Genomic DNA, 23189 nt, shown 5'->3' with positions numbered 1-23189 from the left:
AGAGAAAACCTTTTCAAAGATTATCCACAAGCCCTTATAAATTCCCCACAGTAGAAATAATAGACAATATTCTTTTATCATGATGCAATAAAACTAGAAATTAACAAAGTAAGAAAACAGTTGAAAATTAAAAACAAAACAAAACTGCAAAATGCCTAAAAAAAAAACACCCATAAGCCTGTAAAATCAGTCTTGGCAGAATTCATCAACTCTCCCCGAATATCAGTCTCTTCTTTAAAAAAACAAAAAACCCAACTTTTTTTTTTTTTTTTTTTTTTTAGCTGAGCACAAAGCTGTCTAGCTAGAGACTATGTTTCTCAGACTTCTTTGTGCTAGGTATAGTTATATGAAGAATTCCAGCCAATGGGAAGTGAGCAAAAGTGATGAGGGTAACTTCTGGGTCACATCCTTCAGAAAGGAAATTATTTGTCCCCACTGCCTCTGTTCACCTTTCTCAGGAGCTGGAACCAGAACCCACTGATGAGAACCATCTCTGACTAAGCAAACAAGGATAATTTTGTTGGGATTGTAGGGCCACAAGAAGAAAGAAACTTGGTCCCTGATAAAGCAAAGCCCCCTGCCTACCTCTGGAATGTAATTGGCAAAAGACACTTTTGCCTTAATTTAAGTCACTGAATTTTGGTGTGCCTTTTTCAGAGTACCTTAGACTGCACCCTAACTAATACAATTACCTACAGGAACATATGTGGGAAAAGGCTAAAGCTATGCTTATAAAAAAATCCATAGCATTAAATATATTAATTAACTGGGAAGAATGCAAATAAACAAATTGAGCATCCAGTTCACGAAGACGGAAAAAGCACAAAATAAAGCTAAGAAAAACAGAAAGAAAAAAGAATAAAACATAAATTAATGAAATAAGTGAAAAAGACAGACTAAACATACAATAGTAGGTACTTCGGAACAGAAAAAGCAACAAATCATGAATCAAATAAATGGTTAGGCAACCTAAACAAGTACACACACACACACACACACACACACTCACACACACACACACTTAAAAACTAAACAAACAAAAATATAAGGCAATTATTAAATCTAGAAAAAGACTGTACAAGAAAAAAAATCACATTTACCTCTAGCTCAGCAGGTAATAATATTACATAGTCATAGTAATATAAAATACTGATTTTATAACATAAAATGCATAAATCAATACGGATTTAACCAAATACTAAGATGTAACAATTATGAGAGGACTGGTAAAATGGTGGTGATACATGTATATGTGTGTATGTATTTGTGTGTGTATGTGTATATATATGTGTCTGTCTGTCTATCTATCTATCTATCTATCTATCTATCTATCTATCTATACCTTTAATATATACCAGGGTGCCAAAAAATGTACACATTTTAAGAGATGTTATCTATGTATTACTTTTCAAAGTTGAATTGAATTACGGTAGCAACATATAGTATGACGTTCGCTCAAAAGCTGGTGTTAATCAAATGAATGCTGGTGTCATTCATTGTATCACAATTTTAAGACAGTTTTTTCCTTTCTTAAAATGTGTATACATTTTTTTTTTGCACATTCTGTACATATTAAGAGATGTTCATATTGGGGTGACTGGTTAGCTCAGTTGGTTAGAGCACGGTACTGGTAGCACCAAGGTTGCCAGTTAGATCCCCACATGAGCCACTGTGAGCTGCGCCCGCTAAAAACAAAACAAAACAAAAAACAAAAGAAATATTTATAGCTATGTAAGAAATTTATCTTGAGATGATTTTTCCTCAAGTCCATTCAAGTAATTTTGAAAACATGAACGAAATGCATTAGTTTTCTAGGTAAACTTCAATTCTTTCCATGAAGCTAAACAAAATACTGACAACTAAAACTTACCAGAACATCGCAGAAATAACAAGGAAACAGATCAATTTCATTTAGAAATAACTTATGAACATCAATGGGAAAATCCCAAATCAAATAATATCAACCAAATTGCAACAGTTCACTCAAGAAAAATACAACATGGCCAAGTTGACTCGTTTTTGCAAAAATGTAAATAGGTCAAAATTAGGAACTCTATTAATATGATTCACCACAGCATATGATTAAAAGAGAAAAAATTCATATAGATCTTGCTCACTGATACTGAACAGGCAACTGGCAAAATTCAGCATTCATTCTTGACACAGATGCCCTTTAAAACAGAAACAAAGTGATAAATATGCTTATCTCAACCCACAAGTAAGGACCATGTTTAATGGAAAACCACTGCGAGCATCCTCCTTAGTCAGGTAAAAAACAGGGCTGTCTGCTTTTACCACTGTTTCCTAACTTTGTTCTGAGGTATTCACCAATTTATTTAAACAAAAGGAAGAAAGAGATCTAAAAATTAGGAGTAGATATTTGCAGATGGGATGATTTAAAGACTTACGATAATTTAAGAAAATTATGCCAAACACTAAGGAAATCTATTAAGATGACCGGTACACCTACAAAAATCAATAGCGTTATGTTGTACACCTAAAATTAAAATATTATATGCCAATTATGTCTTAATTAAAAAACAACAGCCTTCATATCTCAACAGCAGCCAGTTAGAAAATATCATGGAAGAAAATACTCCATTTATACTAACAAAAAACAAACAAAACCTTCAAAATATCTAGAAATAAACTAAACAAAGCACGTGTGACATCAGTGGCAAAAATTTTAACACTTTCAAGAAATACAAAATACTACCAGTAAATGGACAACACCATATTCTTGGACAGGAAGACTTAAAGATGTCAATTTGTCCCTGTTAATCTATAAATTTAACATTACCAACAAAAACTTTTTTCTTGTTATTCAAGTTGATTCTAATGTTCATGAAGAAAAATAATCAAGAATTTCTAGCAAAATTCTAAAAAAATAAGATTACCAAAGAGTGACTCATCAGATATTAAGTATTTTGCAAAGTTACAATTATTATACAGTGGGATTCTGTATACCGACAGAGAAAAAGGTAAAAAGAAAATACAAATGCTGAGAAACAGAACTCAAATACATATGGGAAACTAAACATGTATCAGAATTCAATATATGATAGAGGTGGCATTTCGAATCAGTAAGTAAAAAACATAGATTATTCATTAAAGGGTATCAGGACAAGTAGTTAACCGCTTGGGAAAAAACAGATCCACAGCTCACACTTTACATGAGAATAAATTCCAAATGGGTCAAAGATTTAAGTACACACATGTATATATGCAAACATACAGAAAAAAGAAAAGTTTGGAGGAAAACATAGGAAAATTATGTCATAATACTGCAGTCAGGAAAGCCTTCCTATATATGATCCAATACCTAGAAAACATATAGCTAAACTGATAAATTTTTTGATTAAAAAATTGCTAATGATAGCTTCTACAATACAGAAAAGCTAGATGATCAACTGGGGAAAAATATTTGAAGCTTTATCATAGGTAGGGAAAGGGCTCATTTCCCTAACATTTAAGAGCTTCCACAAATGAGTCAGAAAAGCCTGACATTCTAATACAGTTAACACATTTTATGTCTCAGAGGAGATTGAGAGTACATTTCACTGGTGACTTTTATTCAATATCAGTAAAACACAAGGAATCCTTTAGGGGCTATCAGAATGTCACAGTCTGAAACCACACACCTTACTCATCACCACCATTTTACCAATCCTCCCATAATTGTTAGATCCTAATTTTTGGTTAAATTAGTATTTGGTTTATGTATTTTATATTATAAAAAATTAGCATCTCAGTGCAGCTTTAATTTGCATTTCACAGAATGAGGTTGAGCATCTTTTCATATTTGGAAGGATCATATATGTTTCTTTTTCTGAGAACACTCTCTTGATATCCTTTGCCTAGGCTGGGCTGAAGCCCTGAACAAACTGACACTGCAACCCCGCTGTTTCCCTGGGCTCCTCTTTCTAACCCCGCCCCTGGACACAGGCCTCCTACTCCATATCTAATTGTTTTGGACATCCAGACCCATTCTCCTTCCCATGGTCTCCATGGATCCCTTCCTTTTCAGGGCTAATCCTATTACTTCGCTTCTGTATCCTTTCATCTTCAGTCTCTTGCATCATTAATTAGCGCCTCTCTTACTCATATTTTCAACCTTCTCTACCTCCCAACAAGATTAAACCTCCCCAATCTAACCAGGAAGCCATGCAAAAGCAGGATATCCTCCAGAATCTTTCTTCTTTCCTCTTAACCCTGTGTTAACCATATATTCCTGAGAATTCCCTATATCTAGCTTTCATTACTTTGCTTGGGAAATTTCACTTATTTCAAGAAATTTTATGGCTAGAAAACACAAACAAAATAATAAAAGGGTAAAGAAACTCAAAGAGCAAAAGAAAGAACAAATAGAAATGACCTCTAGTACCTGAAGGAGGGGAAGTTTTTACAGTGGCTGCTGCAGTGCTGGAATTCCCCTCCCAAGGTTCTGTTCTGGCATCTGTGAACTGGTTATCTGGAAGCCATGTTCCATTTGGTGAAATTGTAGTGGCTACAGAATTGGTGCTTGTTATTCTTGTGGTCCCATTGTCAGAGTCTGAAGAATTGACAGTGGTTACATAGGTGGATCCCAGAGTAAGATTTGGGCTGAATGTTGGTATCACGGAAAAAGTAACTGTAGAAGTAGGATTTGAAGTTTTGGTCTCTTCTTTTACTGCCAATGTTTCAACAGATCTTGCAACATCTACTGAAGGTGAAACTACAAACACCAAAAAAAATAAGGAAACATCATATGAAGAATGCAATAGCTCAAAAGCTATGAGGCACAAAGCAACAAGTCTTAATAAACTCTCAAACACCTGGACACCAAATGAAGATTAGATGCGTGCGCACGCACGCACGCACACGCACACACACACACACACACACACAATTCTTAGTTCCTCAGAATCAATACGTAGGAGTCTTAAATAGCAATTTTTTTTTTTTTTTACTTTTTAGGAATGAACACATGATCTCTTTTTTTTAAATTTTTTTTAAAAATTTATTTATTGGGGTGACAATTGTTAATGAAACTGCGTAATTTCCGGTGTACAATTCTGTATTACATCATCTATAAATCCCATTGTGTGTTCACCACCATGATCTCTTTATTTACTAAAGTAGTATGTGTGTGGTTTATGTCGTAGTATATAGCATGGTATACAAAACAATGTTGAGTATTCACTACAATTACAACTCAGATATTTCCAAAGCCATTTATCACTTTTAAGTAAAACTTTAATATTTTTTCTTTCTTTAATACCATCTATGTCTTCAATTTTGAGTTGTTAAATGTGAAAGTAAAATTCTACTCCAAATTATCAGCCTTATCAAATAACAATTTACCTGTGGTTGCATTGTTGGCACTGACATGTATCAGAGTACTGCCAAGCAGAAGAAGAATGAAGCAGGAATCCATGCTGACCTGGAAAAGAGAGAGCCATGTTAGGTAAGGATCTGTATTTTTGTAACTATGTCCAAACTACTCACCAAAGGAGTATTTTGGGAAAAGTCTTCCCAGCTATTACAATGCGCACATGGGACCAATGATTTTTGGGGAGTCTGATATGCACATTTCCCAAGGGATCCAACTACTTAATTGAATCTTAATACAAATAAGACTTAATAAGAACAAACTTTTTTGAGCAGTGATTCTCAGCCCTGGCTGCACTCCAGGATGAGAAGTATGGAGACGGTAAATTAACTGTGTGAATGTACTGCCCTTCAAAGCAGACATTATACTGCTATCCAAAACCTTCATTCCACCTCAAACCGTGTCAAAGGGCTGTGGCACATTCCCACCAGTAAGAGTGGCTCATGCGTCCACTCAGATTTCTGTGCGTTATACTGAGGTAGGTACTATGGGAATAACTGAGGAGCAATACACTCATAGGTCCTATCTTCCTGGGCACTACAGCCTAGAGGTAATTCAATTATCATCATTACTCTCCAAGGGAAGCAGAACTTGCCTCTCCTGAGGAAGGATGGGGAGATGTAGGCGGTTCACATATAACCCAGGAGTTTGCCTCTGGTACCAGCGACCATGCCTGCCTAGCAGGGAAATGGGTTCAGGAGGTGGCCGTCCCAAGGTGCAGACACACAAGACTTGACCACTTTCCCACTCCTGCCACCTGACCATAATCCAAAATTGGGAAAGCATACAATTCCCTCCATAGGGTTAGGAAACAGATTGGAAGGCTGATTACTGTATGTGTATATTTGTCTATTCTTGATAAATCAATAGGGAATAGTTTGGGGAAAAGTAACTACATATACCAAAATAATACCCAGGTTAAGTTGAAGAATTAAATGCTTAAAAACACATTTTTAAAAGAGGATAAATAAATATGTATGTGAGCTCAAGATGAGGAAGGATTTTCTAAACATAAAGGCAATGTAAGAAATCACAAAGACTAAAAATGGAATACCTGTCAACAGAAAAAAATAAAAGCTTTTAAATGTAAAAGAAATCAATTATAAACAATGTTTATGCATAGAAAGATTCAATATTGTCAAGATGTCAGTTCTTCCAAACTTGGTCTACAGATTCAATGCAATCTCAATCAAAATCCTAGGAAGTTATTTTGTGAATATTGGCAAACTTACTTTAAAATTTATAGAGAGGCAAAAGACTGAGAATAGCCAACTTAATATTGAAGAAGACCAAAGTTGGAGAACTAACACTGTGTGAATTCAAGTCTTACTATAAAGCAACAGTAATTAAGATAGTGCGGTATTAGTGAAAAAAAACAGACAACTAGATCAGTGCAACAGAAAAGAAAGCCCAGATAGACCCACATAAATCCTGTCAATTGATCTTCTACAAAGGAACAAAGGCAATACAATGGAGCAAAGATAGTCTTTTCAAAAATGATGCTGGACATACAACGCAAAAAATATATACATATATATATATATATATATACACACATATATATATATATATGTATATATATATATACAGACTTCGTACTCTTCACAAAAATTAATTCAAAATGGATCACAGATCTAAATGTAAATGCAAAACTATAAAACTCAGAAGATAACAGAGAAAATCTAGATGACCTTGGATATGCTGATGACTTTTTAGATACAACACACCAAAGGCATGATACATGAAAGAAATAATCAATAAGTTGGACTTTATTAAAATGAAAAACTTCTGCTCTGCAAAAGAAAACATCAAGATCTGGCCTGCAATGACTTCTTTCTTCATCTGAAGATAAAGGAAATATTGAAAGGAGGACATTTTGATAACATTCAGGACATCAAGGGTAATACAACGACAGCTCTCATGGCCATTCCAGAAAAAAGAGTTCCAAAATTGCTTTGAAGGGTGAACTAGGTGCTGGCATTGATGCATAGCTTGCCCAAAGAGGAGTAACTGATATTCAGCAATGAGGTATGTAGCACTTTTTCTGGGATGAGTTCATGAACTTAATTATCTGACCTCATATACCTCATTTCCTTTTTGTCTTTGAATCTCCTGTGTATATGGGCTCATGTATGTAGGGTGTCCGTGCATACATCTGTAATTAAATTTGGTTATTTTCTCTTATTAATGTATCTCATGCTGATTTAATTATTAGACCAGCAGAAAGAACCTAGAAGGGTAGAGGAAAGATTCTTTCTTCTCAACACTGGTAAGAGTCACATGAAAAGAATGCAAATGCTGGTAGGACTGCCAATTAGCCTATAATAACAAATTCCTTTCCAGAACGATTATACAAGAAACTTAAAAGTTTTCTGATGCATTTTCAAGGTTCTATTCTGAAGTAAATGTAAATAACCTGAAACCCAGGATAAAATGATACAGAGATATTCATTAAGCGGAAAAGTAGAAACAATCCAAATACCCAATAGGGAAAATAGGAAAAAGTTGAAATAAATAATACTTATTTCAACTACTCAAATTGTTGCTATTTAAAATGCTATATTTAAAAAGTTTTAAAAATGGAATAAGCTTAAAAAATAAACCAAAAAACTCTCTAATTTTCTTTCCAATATCTGTCCTATTTTTTTCTCTATTTAACCAAGAAAACTTGGTATGAGTTCAATCTCTCCCTTGCTAATATCCTAAATTCCTTTGCTATATTGTTCTATTACACCTACATGGGGAATTAAAACCTCAGCCTACCTCCACCCCCCAAAAAAAAACCCCAATCCTGAACTAATCCTACTGTCAGCCTTACACTTGAACTGCTAAATACTGCTTAAGAAAATAAAACAACCTGTAAGGTTGATTTCACTATTTCTGCCTCAGTGGAACCCTGAATACCTTCTGCAATCTTTCTGTATTTCCCTTCTACTTAGCTCTCTCTTCAATTGTCCACAGCAGTGATTTAAAGGGACCTCCTGTTCTCTGCAGCCATCTTCTCCCACACCCTTGGATACTGGCCTTGGCTTCACTTCAGAGAAAACAGAAGCCATTGGACTGTGACACTCTTAACTCCCAGTCACCATATTTACAAATTTCCTCCTTTTCTGCAATTCCTTCTAAGAATCTCAGTCCATTAGGAGGAACCTTACTTATCCTATAGATCCTCCACCACCGTCTCCTAGATTTAATTCCTCCCTTTCATAACAGCATTTAAACACAAGAATTTGTCAAAAAACACACAAAAAACAAGAACTCCTTTGAATCTACATCAAAACTCCAGCTAGCATTCTCTCTACTCCACTTTGTGGCCAAATTTCTAGAAAGAGTTGTGTCCATGGCAATCTGGCCTCTTTTTTCCACCATTCCATTAAAACTACCTCCGTTATTTTAAAAGAATGGATCTTTTAAAAATATTTCCAACTCATTCACAAAGGTCTAATCTCCCTAACATATAATAAAGGACTCCTACTGAGTAATAAAAAGGGGATCAACAATCCAAAAGAGAAATAGGCAAAAGATATGAAACAGACAATTCACAGAAACCAAACATTTCTCTTAAATATATGAAAAGATGCAAAACCTCACTCATGAACATAGAAACCAAATTAAACCTATACTGTGATGTCATTTTTCAACTATCAGACAGAAGCAGAGATGAAAAATTTGAACAATACTGCACCTGCAAGGGTTTGAGTAAACACGTACTCTCATACGATCTGTAAATATTTATCAAGATTATGAAAGCACAATCCCTTTGACACAATTTCACTTGAGAACTTTACAGATATACTCATATTTTTAAAGTGACCTATGTACATGGTTATTCAATGCAGCATTGTTTGCAAGTAAAAAATTCCAAAAATAACCTAAATATCAATAGAAGGAAACATGATTAAATTATGGCATATTCACTTAATGTAATACTATGCAGCTGTTGAATGAGGAGGCTCTTTGAAGATCCATGTTAGTATACAAGACAACCTTTGATTTTGAACTATCTTAAAAATAAGTTTCACAAAAAATTAAAATTCACAGGTTTGGGTGGGGGGGGAGCCTACTGGTATTTCTTTCTCTCACCCCTCCTCCCCACCACACACACGACATACAGACACCCTCTTCGTTAAATACCTCTATCTTTCTGTCGCATCTGGTTTATTGACACCCCACACCGTCCCAAATTCATCTCTTCTCCACACCTCTCTCTGAACTGAGGATTTTAAAAGTTGGTTCTACAATGAAGGTCTAGCCTCAATATGGATGAACAGTTAAATGGTTTGAATCCAAGGGAAGTACGTACTACCAAATGTCAGAAGGAAACCAGTCCTGCCAGCTGTAGTCTGCACAATGCCAGAAACCCTGTGCACACGTTCTAATAGTGGGAATGGTTCCACCTTGTCACAGATGATTTTTAGGATGATCTACTATTTGTGATATTTTAATTTTATTTTAAAAATTAGTTTGTCTGACAGCTTCTTATAAAACTAAATATACGCCTACTTTATGACCCAGCAATTCTGTTCCTATAGACTCATTTTTACCCAAGAGAAATAAAAACATCATGTCCACAAAAAGACTAGTACAAGAATGTTCATAATAAAAAACTGCAACACAGGTAACCATCAATAAAAGAATATATAAACAACATGATATTTTCTCACAATGGAATATTACTCAGCAATACAAAGAATTACTGATACACACAACAGCATGGGTGAATCTAAAACACATCATGCCAAATGCAAAAATGCCTTATGTGCAAGAGTGTATACAATGTATGATTTCATATATATGAAGTTCTAGAAAAAGCAAAACTATGGTGAAAAAAATCAAAACAATGGTTGCCTGAAAAACAGACAGGATTTACTGGAAAGGAACATGAGGGTACTTTCTGGACAATAGTAACATTCTGTATCTTGACAGGGAATTGGATTGCATGGTATATGCATTTTTCAGAACTCATTGAATGGTAACTTAAGATCTGTGCAGTTACTATATAAATTTTACCTCCAAAGACTCCAGCCATTAACAAATATTGTAAATGATAGTTTAAGTATTGGTTAGAGTACTGATATACGTAATTTACTGAAATACATTAAAAACAATATGAATTGATGAATGGAGGGGTGGACAGATATGTGGTAAAATAATTATAGTAAAATTTTAATTGTAGAATCTAGGTGGTGGGTATAAAATTCTCTCAATTTTTATTTATATTTGAAAAGTTTTGCAATAAAAGGCCGATAAAATAATCAGCTCAGGGAGAACTGGCATTTTCATGGTATTGAATTTTATAATCCTGGGACATAGTATTTTCTCCATTTATTCAAGTTTTTATGGTCCTTAAAGCGTTACTGTATTTTTTTGTCTTATTTATAATATTTCTGGTGAAAATATTTAAGTTCTATTCTTTTAGCAAATTTCAATTATACAAGACCATGTTAGTGTTACCAACTACAGTCACCATGTTTTACATGAGCTCCCCAAATCACTGTGTCTTCTAGCTAAAATGAATGGAATCTTTTAATGTCATTTATTAAAACATTACTTTTGTTATATAGGAAAGATACTTGTCCTGCTCCCTTCACTGCAATTATGACCTACTTAAAAAAAAAAAAAAAAGTAAAGCACGCTCCTTACAAGGTATACAAACAGAATAGAGGAAAATACTTGTAAAGCAAACTACAAGGTGTGATCAAAAAATATGGTGAATGATTAAATTAAAATTTTTATCACAGCAAAACTCACATTGCCATTAATCCCCCTCAAAATACTCCCCCTTGCTTTGAACACACTTATCCCATCGTTCTTGCCACTTTCTGAGGCAGTTCTGGAAGTCCTCTTTCGTGTGTTTAGCTGCGCTGTTGTGGCTGCCTCGATGTCCTGAATCATTTTGTCTTTAGGGAGGAGCCAGAAGTTGCCCGGTGCCGGCTCCGGTGAATAAGGTGGATGAGACACACCATAATGTTTTCTATTTGACAGAAATTGCTGTGCCAGGAGTGATGTGTGACACGGAGCCTTTGTGTTGTGATCAAAACACAGTGAAGGCTGCTGCTGAGTGCCATCCAATGGAAAGGCAGGGATCTTCAATACGGCAAGCAGCGCATAGAACCTTAGTGACAGTGTGTGACAAGTTTCAACTTGTTCGGTGCAGTCAGTCGGGTGTGAGCTACAGTTGAGAGAAGGTGTGTTTAAAGTGTGCTGTAAACCATCCTCCATCATGACAATGTTCCGTTTCACACATCGCTTCTGATATATGGCAATTTCTGTCAAAAACATTATGGTGTGTCCTCATCTACCTAATTCACCGGAGCTGGCACTGGGAGACTTCTGGCTCTTCCCCAAAGTCAAATTGATTCAGGACATGGAGGCAGCCACAACAGCGCAATTAAACACACTCACGAAAGAGGACTTCTAGAACTGCTTCAGAGAGTGGCAAGAACAATGGGATAAGCGTGTTCGAAGTGAAGGGGAGTATTTTGAGGGGGACTAATGGCAATGTGCCTTTTACTGTAATCATTTTTTAAAATTTAAACAGCCATCGCATCATTTGATCACAGCTTGTATGTCTCATTCATCTCCTGCCAGTCTCATTTCCCAAAAGTGATCACTAAATACTTTCCTCTATGTCCTTTAGAAATTTCCTATCCTATACCAGCATATACGTACACATTTAAAACATTACAAAAAGGACATTACAACATTCTGCCTACTGCTTGCATTTTTACTTAAATAATAAATCCTGGACCTCATCCACATCAACACAGCTCGCTACCTTCTGTTTGCTCTTGTTAAGTACGAGTTAACTGTATAGGACTTCCTCCCCTATCCTACACATCATTTTTGATTAGGCAACACTGGTCTGAGTAAATATAGAATTACATATTCCAGGAAAGACAAAATAATGGAAGAAACTCAAATTTATACATTGTTCATTTTTCAAAAAGTACTTGTGAATCATAAGCCTTTGATTAACTGTGAATGTAGAATAACTGACTGAGCAGGGAGGCTTTGGGAGATGAGTCATAAAGTCTGGGCAGTTCCCTAATGTTCTCTCTCCTACTCCACCACACCCACACAAAAGGCCAATATACGGTCTTTATTTCATGACAAAAACATTTTTTACTTAAAAACATTGTTTCCAATGCACATACATTAGGGTACTCAGTCCGGAAAGTTTAACATTCAACTAACAGATGAAAATCAAGATTCCATTAGCAACACTTAAAAGCCCTAGGATAAATGATAAAGAAAGTGCTAAAAAATTATAGCCGCTCTTTTCCTGATACTTGAGTGTCTAAGAATATTTCCCAAATTTTCTTCAAATTCAAATTGAGCATAGTTGAGCTGAGGCATTCTCCACTGAGGCAGAGGCTCTGAATTCTGCAGTAGGGACATGACTGGTGGTGCCCACTGGCTATTAAAATCCACTCACACTTGCCTTCCCATCTCAAAGCCCGGCTGCACCGAGCACTTCGTATGCCTCCTCTCACTTCCTTCTCCCCGTCCCTACAATGCTGACATTGGTGTTACTACAACTTACCATGTTGTGTGCCTTTGTAGGGGTTGGGGCGGTTGAACTGCAGAAACCTTGAATGTTCAATTCATAAGCAATTGATTATACCGGCTCCCACACACATTATGGGTAAATTATGTGAAATATGTACCCTGTGCCCCAGATGAAGGAACCACTCACAAACATTTTCTGGCTTGTGGCCAAAGAGAAACACTCCTTGCCCAGACATACGCTCCGTCAGTGGAACCTGAAGTTCTCAGAGACATGCCATCCTCACCTCAGAGCAAGCAGAGGAAGAAGAACAAAGAAAACTGGTACTAAGGAGAACATGCCCATTCCTCAGCTGGGTGTGGACAAGTGACTAAACTGGCCAGAGACACCAGATAAAGTGTGTTATGAGATCTCTAGGGAGGTGACTTAAAAAGGGGGGGCGTCTCCTTTCCCTGCGCTTCCCCCTGGAATTTGCGATTTAGATGTGCTCCTTAGAGCCCTCGCAGTAGTTCTGGGCCCAGAAGTGACTCTGACGATGGCAGAGCTAGAAAGGGACTGAGTTCTCCAATGACAATGCAAATTGCCATACCGGCCCCTACCTACTTTCAGATTTCATATAGATGAGAAAGAAATAAAGTATTATTTCTTTATTATTATTCCCAAATTATTATTCCCAATCCTGATACTACTAGTTGTAAGGAGTAAGACTCGCGATGATCTAGGAATGGGAATGATGACGGTGCTCTGGAATGCATTGTTCTCAGCCCTCTTGCTAGTAAGTACAACACTGCATACATTTGCTAAAGAAAAAACCTGTTAGAAGGAGTCAACATTATGAAGCCCCCACTAGCAAAGGAGAGTTCAGGCAATCTGCACATCCCCCCAAGTTTACACTTTGGCTGTGACAGCTTTCATTCAGAGTCCATCTATTCAAAGGTTGCATTCGCTATTCAATACATTAGTCCTGATAAAATATAACCAAGTATCAGGTACGTATTCTCTCAGTCATTTTTGGCATTTGATCTCAGTTAAACCTCACAGCAACTCTATAAGCTAAATACTCTTTTTCCTCTCATTTTGCAGATAAAGAAATGAGATATAGTTATACAGCTGGTAAATCGTGGAAGCAGAATTCAAATCTAGGGTTACCTGACGTTTCTTCACATATCTTATCACCATTTGAATCTTCAAAAGCTTAAAGACTAATAGAAAAATCTCCCTAATGCCAACTAAAACCAATCAATGATTATTTCCACTTTACAGATTTCTAAACAAAAGGGTAATGATTGTTTTAATGTGCTCACGTTAATCAACCACTGCTTTTCAGATATTCAATACCTGACTATCTGACTGCGCAAGTATTAGTGCTGATTTTAACTAAGCTCACCTCTTTTGCATAGAGGAAGCTCCCTGTGGGAAAGATACATATTCATCTCTCAGCCTTACTGAGGATGTCTCCCAGGTGTAGGAGAAACAAAGAAGTAAGTGGCAGCTAGGAGTATCAAGCTCTCTGTCCTGGGCCTTCTCCTAGAGCTGTTCAGATTCTCCGGTTTGAGGAAAAGAAACCTAAAAGGACAGTTCAGTCCTTTCCGCTAATTATTCATTCAATCAACATTATGTTATTTACATTAAGAATAAAAACTATTTTTACAACTAGATTGCCCAGAGCAGGCAGTGGTACTAGGCCTTCCATACACTTTATCCCACTTAATCCTCACAATCACTTTATGAGTCAAGTATTGTTTTTCTATTCTACAGAGGAAGAATCTAAAGATCACAGAGGTTAAGGAATTTGCTCAAGGCCACATACCTAATAAGTAGCTATTATTAATAATATTCAAACTCAGGGCTTTTAAAATTCCAAAGCTCATGTTATTCCCTTCATGCTTCACCAGATATTGGGACTACAGAGACAGACTAGATATGGACACTGCCATGAAGCAAGTAGCTCACTAACCAGTAGTGAGGTACAAAAAACTATTCAAAGCCTGAATTAACACGTGCCATAAATGATGCTAGCCAATTAATATTACAGTGAAGTGGTGAAACTACAGACCAGAGAAGGAATTTTCAGGGGGAGGTAATGCTTGAGCTGAACTTGAGAGGATAAAGAGTAGTTAGTTAGCCAAGAGAAGGGTCAGAAACAGTCTTTCAAGCAGAGAGGATTTAGAAACTTGAAAAAGCCTATCTCGTTCCAGGAATGGCAAAGAGCTAGGGAAGGGCATCAAGCGGGACCTCAATAAATATCTGTTAAATGAACGTGAAAACTGCACATGAAAGGCTGGGGTCTGTGAGGATGTGTGGGGGAAATGCAGGTGATGAGGCCAGAGAGCAGCAATCAGGTCACCAACGGATCTGTTGGCCACAATAAAAAGTTTTGACTTTTCTCTGAACACACAGAAGAACGACCAAAGGCTTTAGCACGGGGAGGTTGATGGGAACAATTTGGATTTTAGAAACTGAGTGATAGACAGCAGGGTGGAGGATCTACTGGTGAGGTTTGAGGTCGGGGGAGCCCAACCTCTAAATGAAGCCTTTAGAAGCAACATAGCCAATAAACCAGGCTGATCTCGGAGCAGGGCAGGAATACCTCAGGAGATGATACGAGAATTTACAGGGGTCGCACGCAAGACTTAATGAGAAGCAGGAGGCAAGGAAGGCCCAGGTGTCTGATTTAGGTGAATCACAATGCTATAAGCAGGAGGATGACTGCTCTGGGACATACCATGGGGAAGGTCATTCGCTGAACACAGACAACGTACACGTTGTACCTACATGAGGCAAGGGTGGGGAGGTGGAGGGTGGGAGAAGGAGCAGACAGGCAATGACAGAGCAGCTGCCACGGAAGTCAGGCAGTGAGCCAAAGAAAGGAGGAAGACAGCTGTAAGGGTGACAAAAGCAGCAATGAGCAAGCCAGGCGTGAGACATCTGACAAACACAGGAGGCAAGAGTAGGTGGGTGTTGATGAGTAGAAAATTGATACATGCCACCAAGGGAGGGTAGGTTAAGAACAGCACACCGAACACTTGCCAGTGAGAGAAAACAGCTTGAAAAACTGCTGACGCCTTCTGAAGAAGTCCTAGAACACCAGAAATCAACTTTTATTACAGGTCTTCTCTTGAGAAAGGCAATGTTATAATGAGGTCCAAAATAAAGAGGACCCCTTAAAATTAGAGAAGTCCAAGACCCTAAAGAGTAGCTCGCATCCACAGATGAAAATATGTAGAGAATGAAACAGGACCATTAAGAGTGGAAAACAGATTATTAAATTCTACTACTTTTAAATTACACCTAAGGGAAGATTCAGTTTACGGCCTGGAGGGAGATGAGCTCGGAGGCAAGAAGATCAATCAGAATACTTCAATAAATGAGCATACAATAGTTTGCTGTAAATTTATATTTCAGATTAATTAAGACAAGGAACAATATGGAAAAGTATTTGTTCTGCCTAAAGCACATCTTGGAACAAATTATCAGACATATAAAACCAAAGTACAATACAGGTTATATGTATTAAATCAAAAATAAAAACAAACCAGGGACAATCTGGAAAAAGAATAAAATGGGAGGAATCCATTTACCCAGTGTTAAGGCTTAGTATACAGCTACCATAATTAAGATAGTGTGGTATTAGCAAAGAGATAAATATACACATCTACATAATAAAATAGAGAACAAGAAATAAATCCACACAAATATGCCCAAATAATTTTTGACAAACATGTAAGAGCAATTCAATGGAGAAAGGACAGCCTTTTCAACACATGGTGCTGGGAAACTGGATACGCACATGCAAAAGAACGAAGTCGGACCCCTACCTTATATACAAAAATTAACTTAAAATAGATCAAAGACCTAAACATAAGAACTAACACTATAAAACTCTTAGAAAAAAATATAAGGGAAAAAGCTTCATGACATAGGATTTATCAATGATTTTTTAAAAAATATGCCACCTAGGGACCGGACCGGTGGCTCAGGCGGTTAGAGCTCCGTGCTCCTAACTCCAAAGGCTGCCCGTTCGATTCCCACTTGGGCCAGTGGGCTCTCAACCACAAGGGTGTCACTTCAATTCCTCAAATCCCTCAAGGGATGGTGGGTTCCGCCCCCTGCAACTAGCAAGGGCGACTGGACCTGGAGCTGAGCTGCGCCCTCCACAACTAAGACTGAAGAGACAACAACTTGAAGCTGAACGGCACCCTCCATTAACAATGGTCATTGTTAAAAACAAAAATAAAAGCAAAAAAAAAAAACAAAAAAGTGTTGGCAAGGATATGGAGAAACTGGAACCCTTGTGCATTGCTGGTGGGAATGTAAAATGGTACAGCCACTATAGAAAACAGTAAAGTGATTCCTCAAGAAATTAAACAGAATTACAACATGATACAGCAATCCTACTTCTGGGTATATACCTAAAAAGAATTTGAAGCAGGAACTCAAACAGATATTTGCACACCAATGTTCACAGCATTATTAACAATAATCAAAAGGTGGAAGCAACCCAAGTTGCTGGATGAATGAATAAACAAGATGTGGTAGATACATACAGTGGCGTATTATTTAAATACTTAAAAAGGAAATTCTGACACATGCTACCACATGGATGACCCTTAAAGACATCATACTAAGTGAAATAAGCCAGTCACGAAAGGACGAATGTTGTATGATTTCATTTACATGAAGTACAGAGGGAAGTCAAAGTCATAGAGACAGAAATAGCAAGGTGATTGCCAGGGGCTGGGGGGAGGGGGAGAATGGGAGGAGTTGTTTCATGGCTATAGAGTTTCAGTTTTGCAAAATGAAAAAATTCTGGAGATGCAGAGTGGTAATGATTACCCAACAATGTAAATAAACTTAGTGCCACAAACTATACACTTAAAAATGGTTAAAATGGTAAATTTTATATATTTAACCACAATTTTAAAAAGACATACACACTGGGAGAAAATCTCACACAGCATTTATCTGATAAGAATTGGTATCCAGATATATAACATAAAGAACTCACAACACCCAACAATAAGAAAACAAGTATCCCAATAGAATAATGGACAAAAGATTTGAACATTTCTGCCAAAGAAGATATATGTAAGGCAAACAGCACATAAGAGATGCTGAAAATCATTAATAATTAGGGAAATGCAGAGTAAACCACAAGATACCACATATGCCCATTAAAGTGGCTAAAATTAAAAGATCAACAATACCAAGTATTGCCAAGGATCTGGAGAAACCAGAACCCTCGCACATTGCTGGTGGGAACATAAAACGATATGTAACAACCCTGGAAAACCATTGGGCAGTTTCTTAAAAAGTTAAACCTAAACCTACCATATGATGCAACCATTCCACTCTTGGGTACTCATCCAAGAAAACAGGAATTTTATGTCCATGTAAAAGACTGTACATTAATGTTCATAGAAGCTTTATTTGTAACAGCCCCAAACTGGAAACAACTCAAATGTCCATCAATAGATGAATGCATAAACAAATTTTGGCATATCCATGTAATGGAGTACTACTCAGCAAGAACGAATGAAATATTGATACACACAACATGGATGAATCTCAAAATAACTATACTGAGTAAAAGAGGCCAAACAAAAGAGAGGACACACTTCTTTTAAAACATAGGTTTTATTACTGAGGTATGGTGAGACCAACAAATCAGATGATTGCCACTGAAAAGACAGCTGGTTAGTTTGTTACAGTTCCCAAGAGAAGGTGACACACAGAGCCCCATAGGTAAGCACCAGGGCTGGTCAAGAGGCAGATGGAGTGAGGGGAAAACATGAGTAAAACCTTTATTGTATTTTCTACAGGAAGGAATGACAGGGGCAGGGTAAACAGGTTTAGGATTAGCTATTTTGAATAGTATCAACTAGCTCTGTGGTTTAGAGGCTGTCCCTAAAGGTACCTGGCCCTGGAGTAAATGGACCAGACGGATAGTGTCCCAGCGTGTGAGAGCCCAATAAAGCAGGTGGTTGGGGTATGGGTTCTGGTTTAGTTGGTTGCGTATAAAAGGCACACTAACAAGTGAGTTGATTACCATGTCCAGAAACTGGCTAACTTTGTGAGGGGCAGTCTCTACAGGGTCAGCAAGGCCCCAGATGTCACAGCATCAGAAACACATGGGTAATACAATAATGTGTCATCCCACTTATATAAAACCCTTGAACATACAAACTAATCTACAGGAACAGAAAATAGATCAGTGGTTGCTTGGGGACAGTTCAGTAGGCAGAGGCAAGAGGAAGGGATTACAACGGGGCACAAGAAACCTTTGGGGGGTGATGGATATGTTCACACTCTCCTGCCTGTGGTAATAGTTTCACTGCTGTATACACATGTCAAAACAATAAATTTTACACTTTAAATGTGTACAGTTTATTGTATGTCAATTATAAAGTTGTTTTGAAATTACAGGAATAACCAACATGACGGTTCTTTGATAAGCAAAATAGATAAAAAGGCACAAATATGAATAAAAAGTGGAAAAAACTACAGACATAGCAAATGAAAACTGAGACTATTATCAATAACTGTAGGCAAATCATTTTGAAAACTTAAAAGAAATGAACAAATCTCTGCAAAAATATAACTTAAAACTAGCTCAGAAAGAAAGAAAAAACCTGAATACCCTTGTTGTACCTATTAAAGAAGTTGAACCAGAAATTCAAAATTTTCCTACAAAGAAAATACTGGGCCGAAGTGATAGATGAGAAAAAAAGAAGAAATATTTCCCAACTCATCCTAAGTAAGTGAAACCTGGTACTAAAACTGAACAAAAATATTACAAGAAAGGTAACTACAGACCTACTTCCAATCAATAAAATTGATTCAGAAATCATAAACAAAATATTAACAAATTGCATTTGGTATATAAAAAAGATAACCTATGATCAATTTGAATTTATCCAAGATTTGCAAGGACATTCTAATAAAAAAAATCTATAAATATAATTTACCTATATTAAATAAGAAAGATCATATAATCATTTCAATTGATGTAGGAATAGTACTGGATAAAAACAAATGAATTCTTGGGCCGGCCTGGTGGTTCAGGCGGTTGGAGCTCCATGCTTCTAGCTCCGAAGGCTGCGGGTTTGATTCCCACATGGGCCAGTGGGCTCTCAACCACAAGGTTGCCAGTTCCACTCACGCAAGGGATGGTGGGCTGCGCCCCCTGCAACTAGCAACAGCAACTGGACCTGGAGCTGAGCTACGCCCTCCACAACTAAGATTGAAAGGTCAATAACTTGACTTGGAAAAAAGTCCTGGAAGTACACACTGTTCCCCAGTGAAGTCCTGTTCCCCTTCCCCAATAAAAATAATAAAAACAAAAAAAAACAAAAACAACAAATGAATTCTTGATTTTTAAAAAAACCTTCTTAATTAGGAATAGAACACTCCCTTAACCTGATAAACAGTTACTATTTTAAAACAGCAATAACCCTACACAATTATCACCTTCAATAGGGATAGGGAAACACTTCAATAGGGAAACACTGAAAGCATTCCCTTTAAAATCAGAAATTAGTCAAAGTGACCCACTATGACTTCTATTAAATAATGTCTGGGAAGTCCTAGCCTCTCAGAAAAAGAAATTAGAATTATAAAAATTAGGTAAGATGATCTGCAGGAAACATGAATGTTTACATAGGAAATCCACAAAAACCTACAAGCAAATTATCAGAAATAATAAGGGGGGTTATTAAGGTGACTAAATACAAGATTTTTATACCCTAGCAAAAAAAGCCACTGATTTGCACTCAAAAAAGGGTTTCTTTGTTTGTTTGAGGGAGAATAAACAAATCATGTATAAATGCTGATGTCCTGTGAAGTATGCAGAAAAGTCAAAGGCCAAAAAAGAGGGGGCGATAGTGGGATCAAGTTTTAGAAAGTGACAAGATTAATAATGTTGCTGCAGGGCCGGCCCGGTGGCTCAGGCGTTTGGAGCTCCATGCTCCTAACTCCGAGGGCTGCCGGTTCGATTCCCACATGGGCCAGTGGGCTCTCAACCACAGGGTTGCCAGTTCAATTCCTCCAGTCCCACAAGGGACGGTGGACTCTGCCCCCTGCAACTAAGATTGAACATGGCACCTTGAGCTGAGCTGCTGCTGAGCTCCCGGATGGCTCAGTTGGTTGGAGCGCATCCTCTCAACCACAAGGCTGCCAGTTCAATTCCTCAACTCCCTCAAGGGATGGTGGGCTGTGCCCCTGCGGCTAGAAATGGCAACTGGACCTGGGGCTGAGCTGCGCCCTCCACAACTGAGACAGGGGGGACAACATCTTGGGGCTGAATGGCAACCTCCACAACTAAGATTGAAAGGACAACAACTTGACTTGGAAAAAAGACCTGGAAGTGCACACTGTTCCCTAATAAAGTCCTATTCCCCTTCCCCAATAAAATCTTTTTTAAAAAAATAAAATGCTGCTGCTGCAAAAAATGACAGAAAATGCTGACATCGGGCAGCCCTGAGAGCCCAGGTGAGATGAGACCCATCTTTCAAGAATTCGTTTCTGGAAAAATGCTCTAAACAGTAATGGTTAAGAGAACATACAGAATTTAAGGTGGTTTTTTTCCCCCCCAAATGTTCTTTGTTTTTTCCCCTTCTCCTCCTCCCCAAACTGTTGTTTCTCAGTCTAGTTTGAAGGACACAGCTCCCTGGCCCATGTTGGTATTATGAGCCTTGCGCTCCACCCGGCTGAGGCAGGTGGTGGCTAGCCATTGGTAGGCCGCTCATGGTACCCAGCTCCAGGGAGAGCTGTTGTTCACAATATTAGCTGTAGAGGGCGCAGCTCACTGGCCCATGTGGGAATCGAACCGGCAACCTCGTAGTTAGGAGCACGGAGCTCCAACCACCTGAGCCACCAGGCCATCCCAAGAATTAAGGTTTTGCTGGGTGAATGTAACAAAACTATAAGCAATAGGGTTGAGTATTGGCAAGAGAATAGCTGAACTGCTGAACCAGAGTCTAGTCTAGATAGGAATGGAAGGTAGATATTAAAGATGATTAGAAAAAATAAAAGACTTAAGTGACTAAAAACTCAGATGTCAGGAAATATTTCATAGTGGGAACAACAGAGTAGGTAAACTGGAAGACCCCAAGAGACTAATTTCACCAGAATTGTTTGGAAACTATTGTAACTGATAGGCTGTAGTCTTTGAAAACTAATCAATAAATATGGTTAACTTTATATATAGTTACAGATTCCATGAGATGTATGGATCTCGATGCTAGTAAAATAAAAATCCTTTACTACCCCCAGATTATGCCACAAGCAGCTTTTTTACTATCCCTTCAAAATTCCATGTTTACTTTCCTCCTCTACTCCTGCAGGCAAAACTATTTCGGTGTTGATTATCTTCTTTTAAAAAGTTAATCATGAGTATATAGGTTGTTTGAAGCATCCATCAACTTCCTGTTCAACTGATTAGCCAGTAATTATCTAGAGGCAAATTTTATATATAAATAACTTATATAAAACACTCAAACTTTGGCCTTATTTTTAATAACTTGGCAAGAATTAGGCTGTGAATCATTTTATCCATTAGATACTGGTGGGTACTAACTTTGATGACTGTGACACTAATTAGTACAGAAATCTCTTATCTGGAAGGACGACTGTTCATATATTCAGTGTCTGCAAAGAGTTCCCGCTGAGCTAAACATAGTGCAGTGTGTACTCTACGAAAGAGTCCATGAGACAGGCTTATGGGGGGAGGGTAGTTTAATTCTTTCACAATGCCTGTGGAGAGTCTGGCAGCGATGAAAGCCTAGAAAACTCATGAAAGGCCCTTTCATAACCATGGTGAATGTGGAACACAAAAGCAAAGTCAGATGACCTACTTAAAGCTTTGCTTTTACTGATGAGAATTAATTCTCATTCCAGATTAGTCTCTTTCTAGAAAAAGAAAACCTTACATAATCATTGGAAAATTAAGATACAGGGAGTATAACTCTACTAAGTTCCAATCTTTCCCTCTCAAATATCAGCTCAGGAACTAGGATCTGTGGCCAGAAACAGAATATACTTCAGAAGGCACAGAGAGGTATGTTCTTGTTTACCTCAGTGTAACAATGTGTTCTCTGCTGGGCTTTGAGGAAATTTAAATTCTATAATCCACAGATCAGATCAGATCAGAAGTTTGAGCTAATAATATATGATAAAAAGTAGTTTCTTAATCTCTTCCTGGACCTTACATAAAACAAATGGGTGGTAAACCTATCTTGAAAGGTAAAGACTGCCTAAGTTCTTTCAAAGCAGGGAACCCATCATTTCTGCTCATTTGTTCAGCTAAGT

At 37.5% G+C, this 23189-nt stretch overlaps 1 protein-coding gene across 4 annotated transcripts in view; it reads right to left on the bottom strand.

The window, feature by feature from the left end:
• PTPRA (protein tyrosine phosphatase receptor type A) overlaps positions 1–23189 on the bottom strand; it is a 123103-nt gene that overhangs the window by 51143 nt on the left and 48771 nt on the right. For all 4 annotated transcript variants that reach the window (XM_081033893.1, XM_081033895.1, XM_081033896.1 and 1 more), the window contains exons 3-4: positions 5344–5422; positions 4385–4714 (exon numbers count right to left, since the gene is read on the bottom strand). In XM_081033893.1, coding sequence (XP_080890019.1) covers positions 4385–4714; positions 5344–5422 — 409 coding nt within the window. The remainder of the gene's footprint in view (positions 1–4384; positions 4715–5343; positions 5423–23189) is intronic.

Source organism: Rhinolophus hipposideros (assembly GCF_964194185.1).
Source record: "Rhinolophus hipposideros genome assembly, chromosome: 22".
NCBI lineage: Eukaryota > Metazoa > Chordata > Mammalia > Chiroptera > Rhinolophidae > Rhinolophus > Rhinolophus hipposideros.
This window is presented reverse-complemented; position numbering and strand designations above follow the sequence as displayed.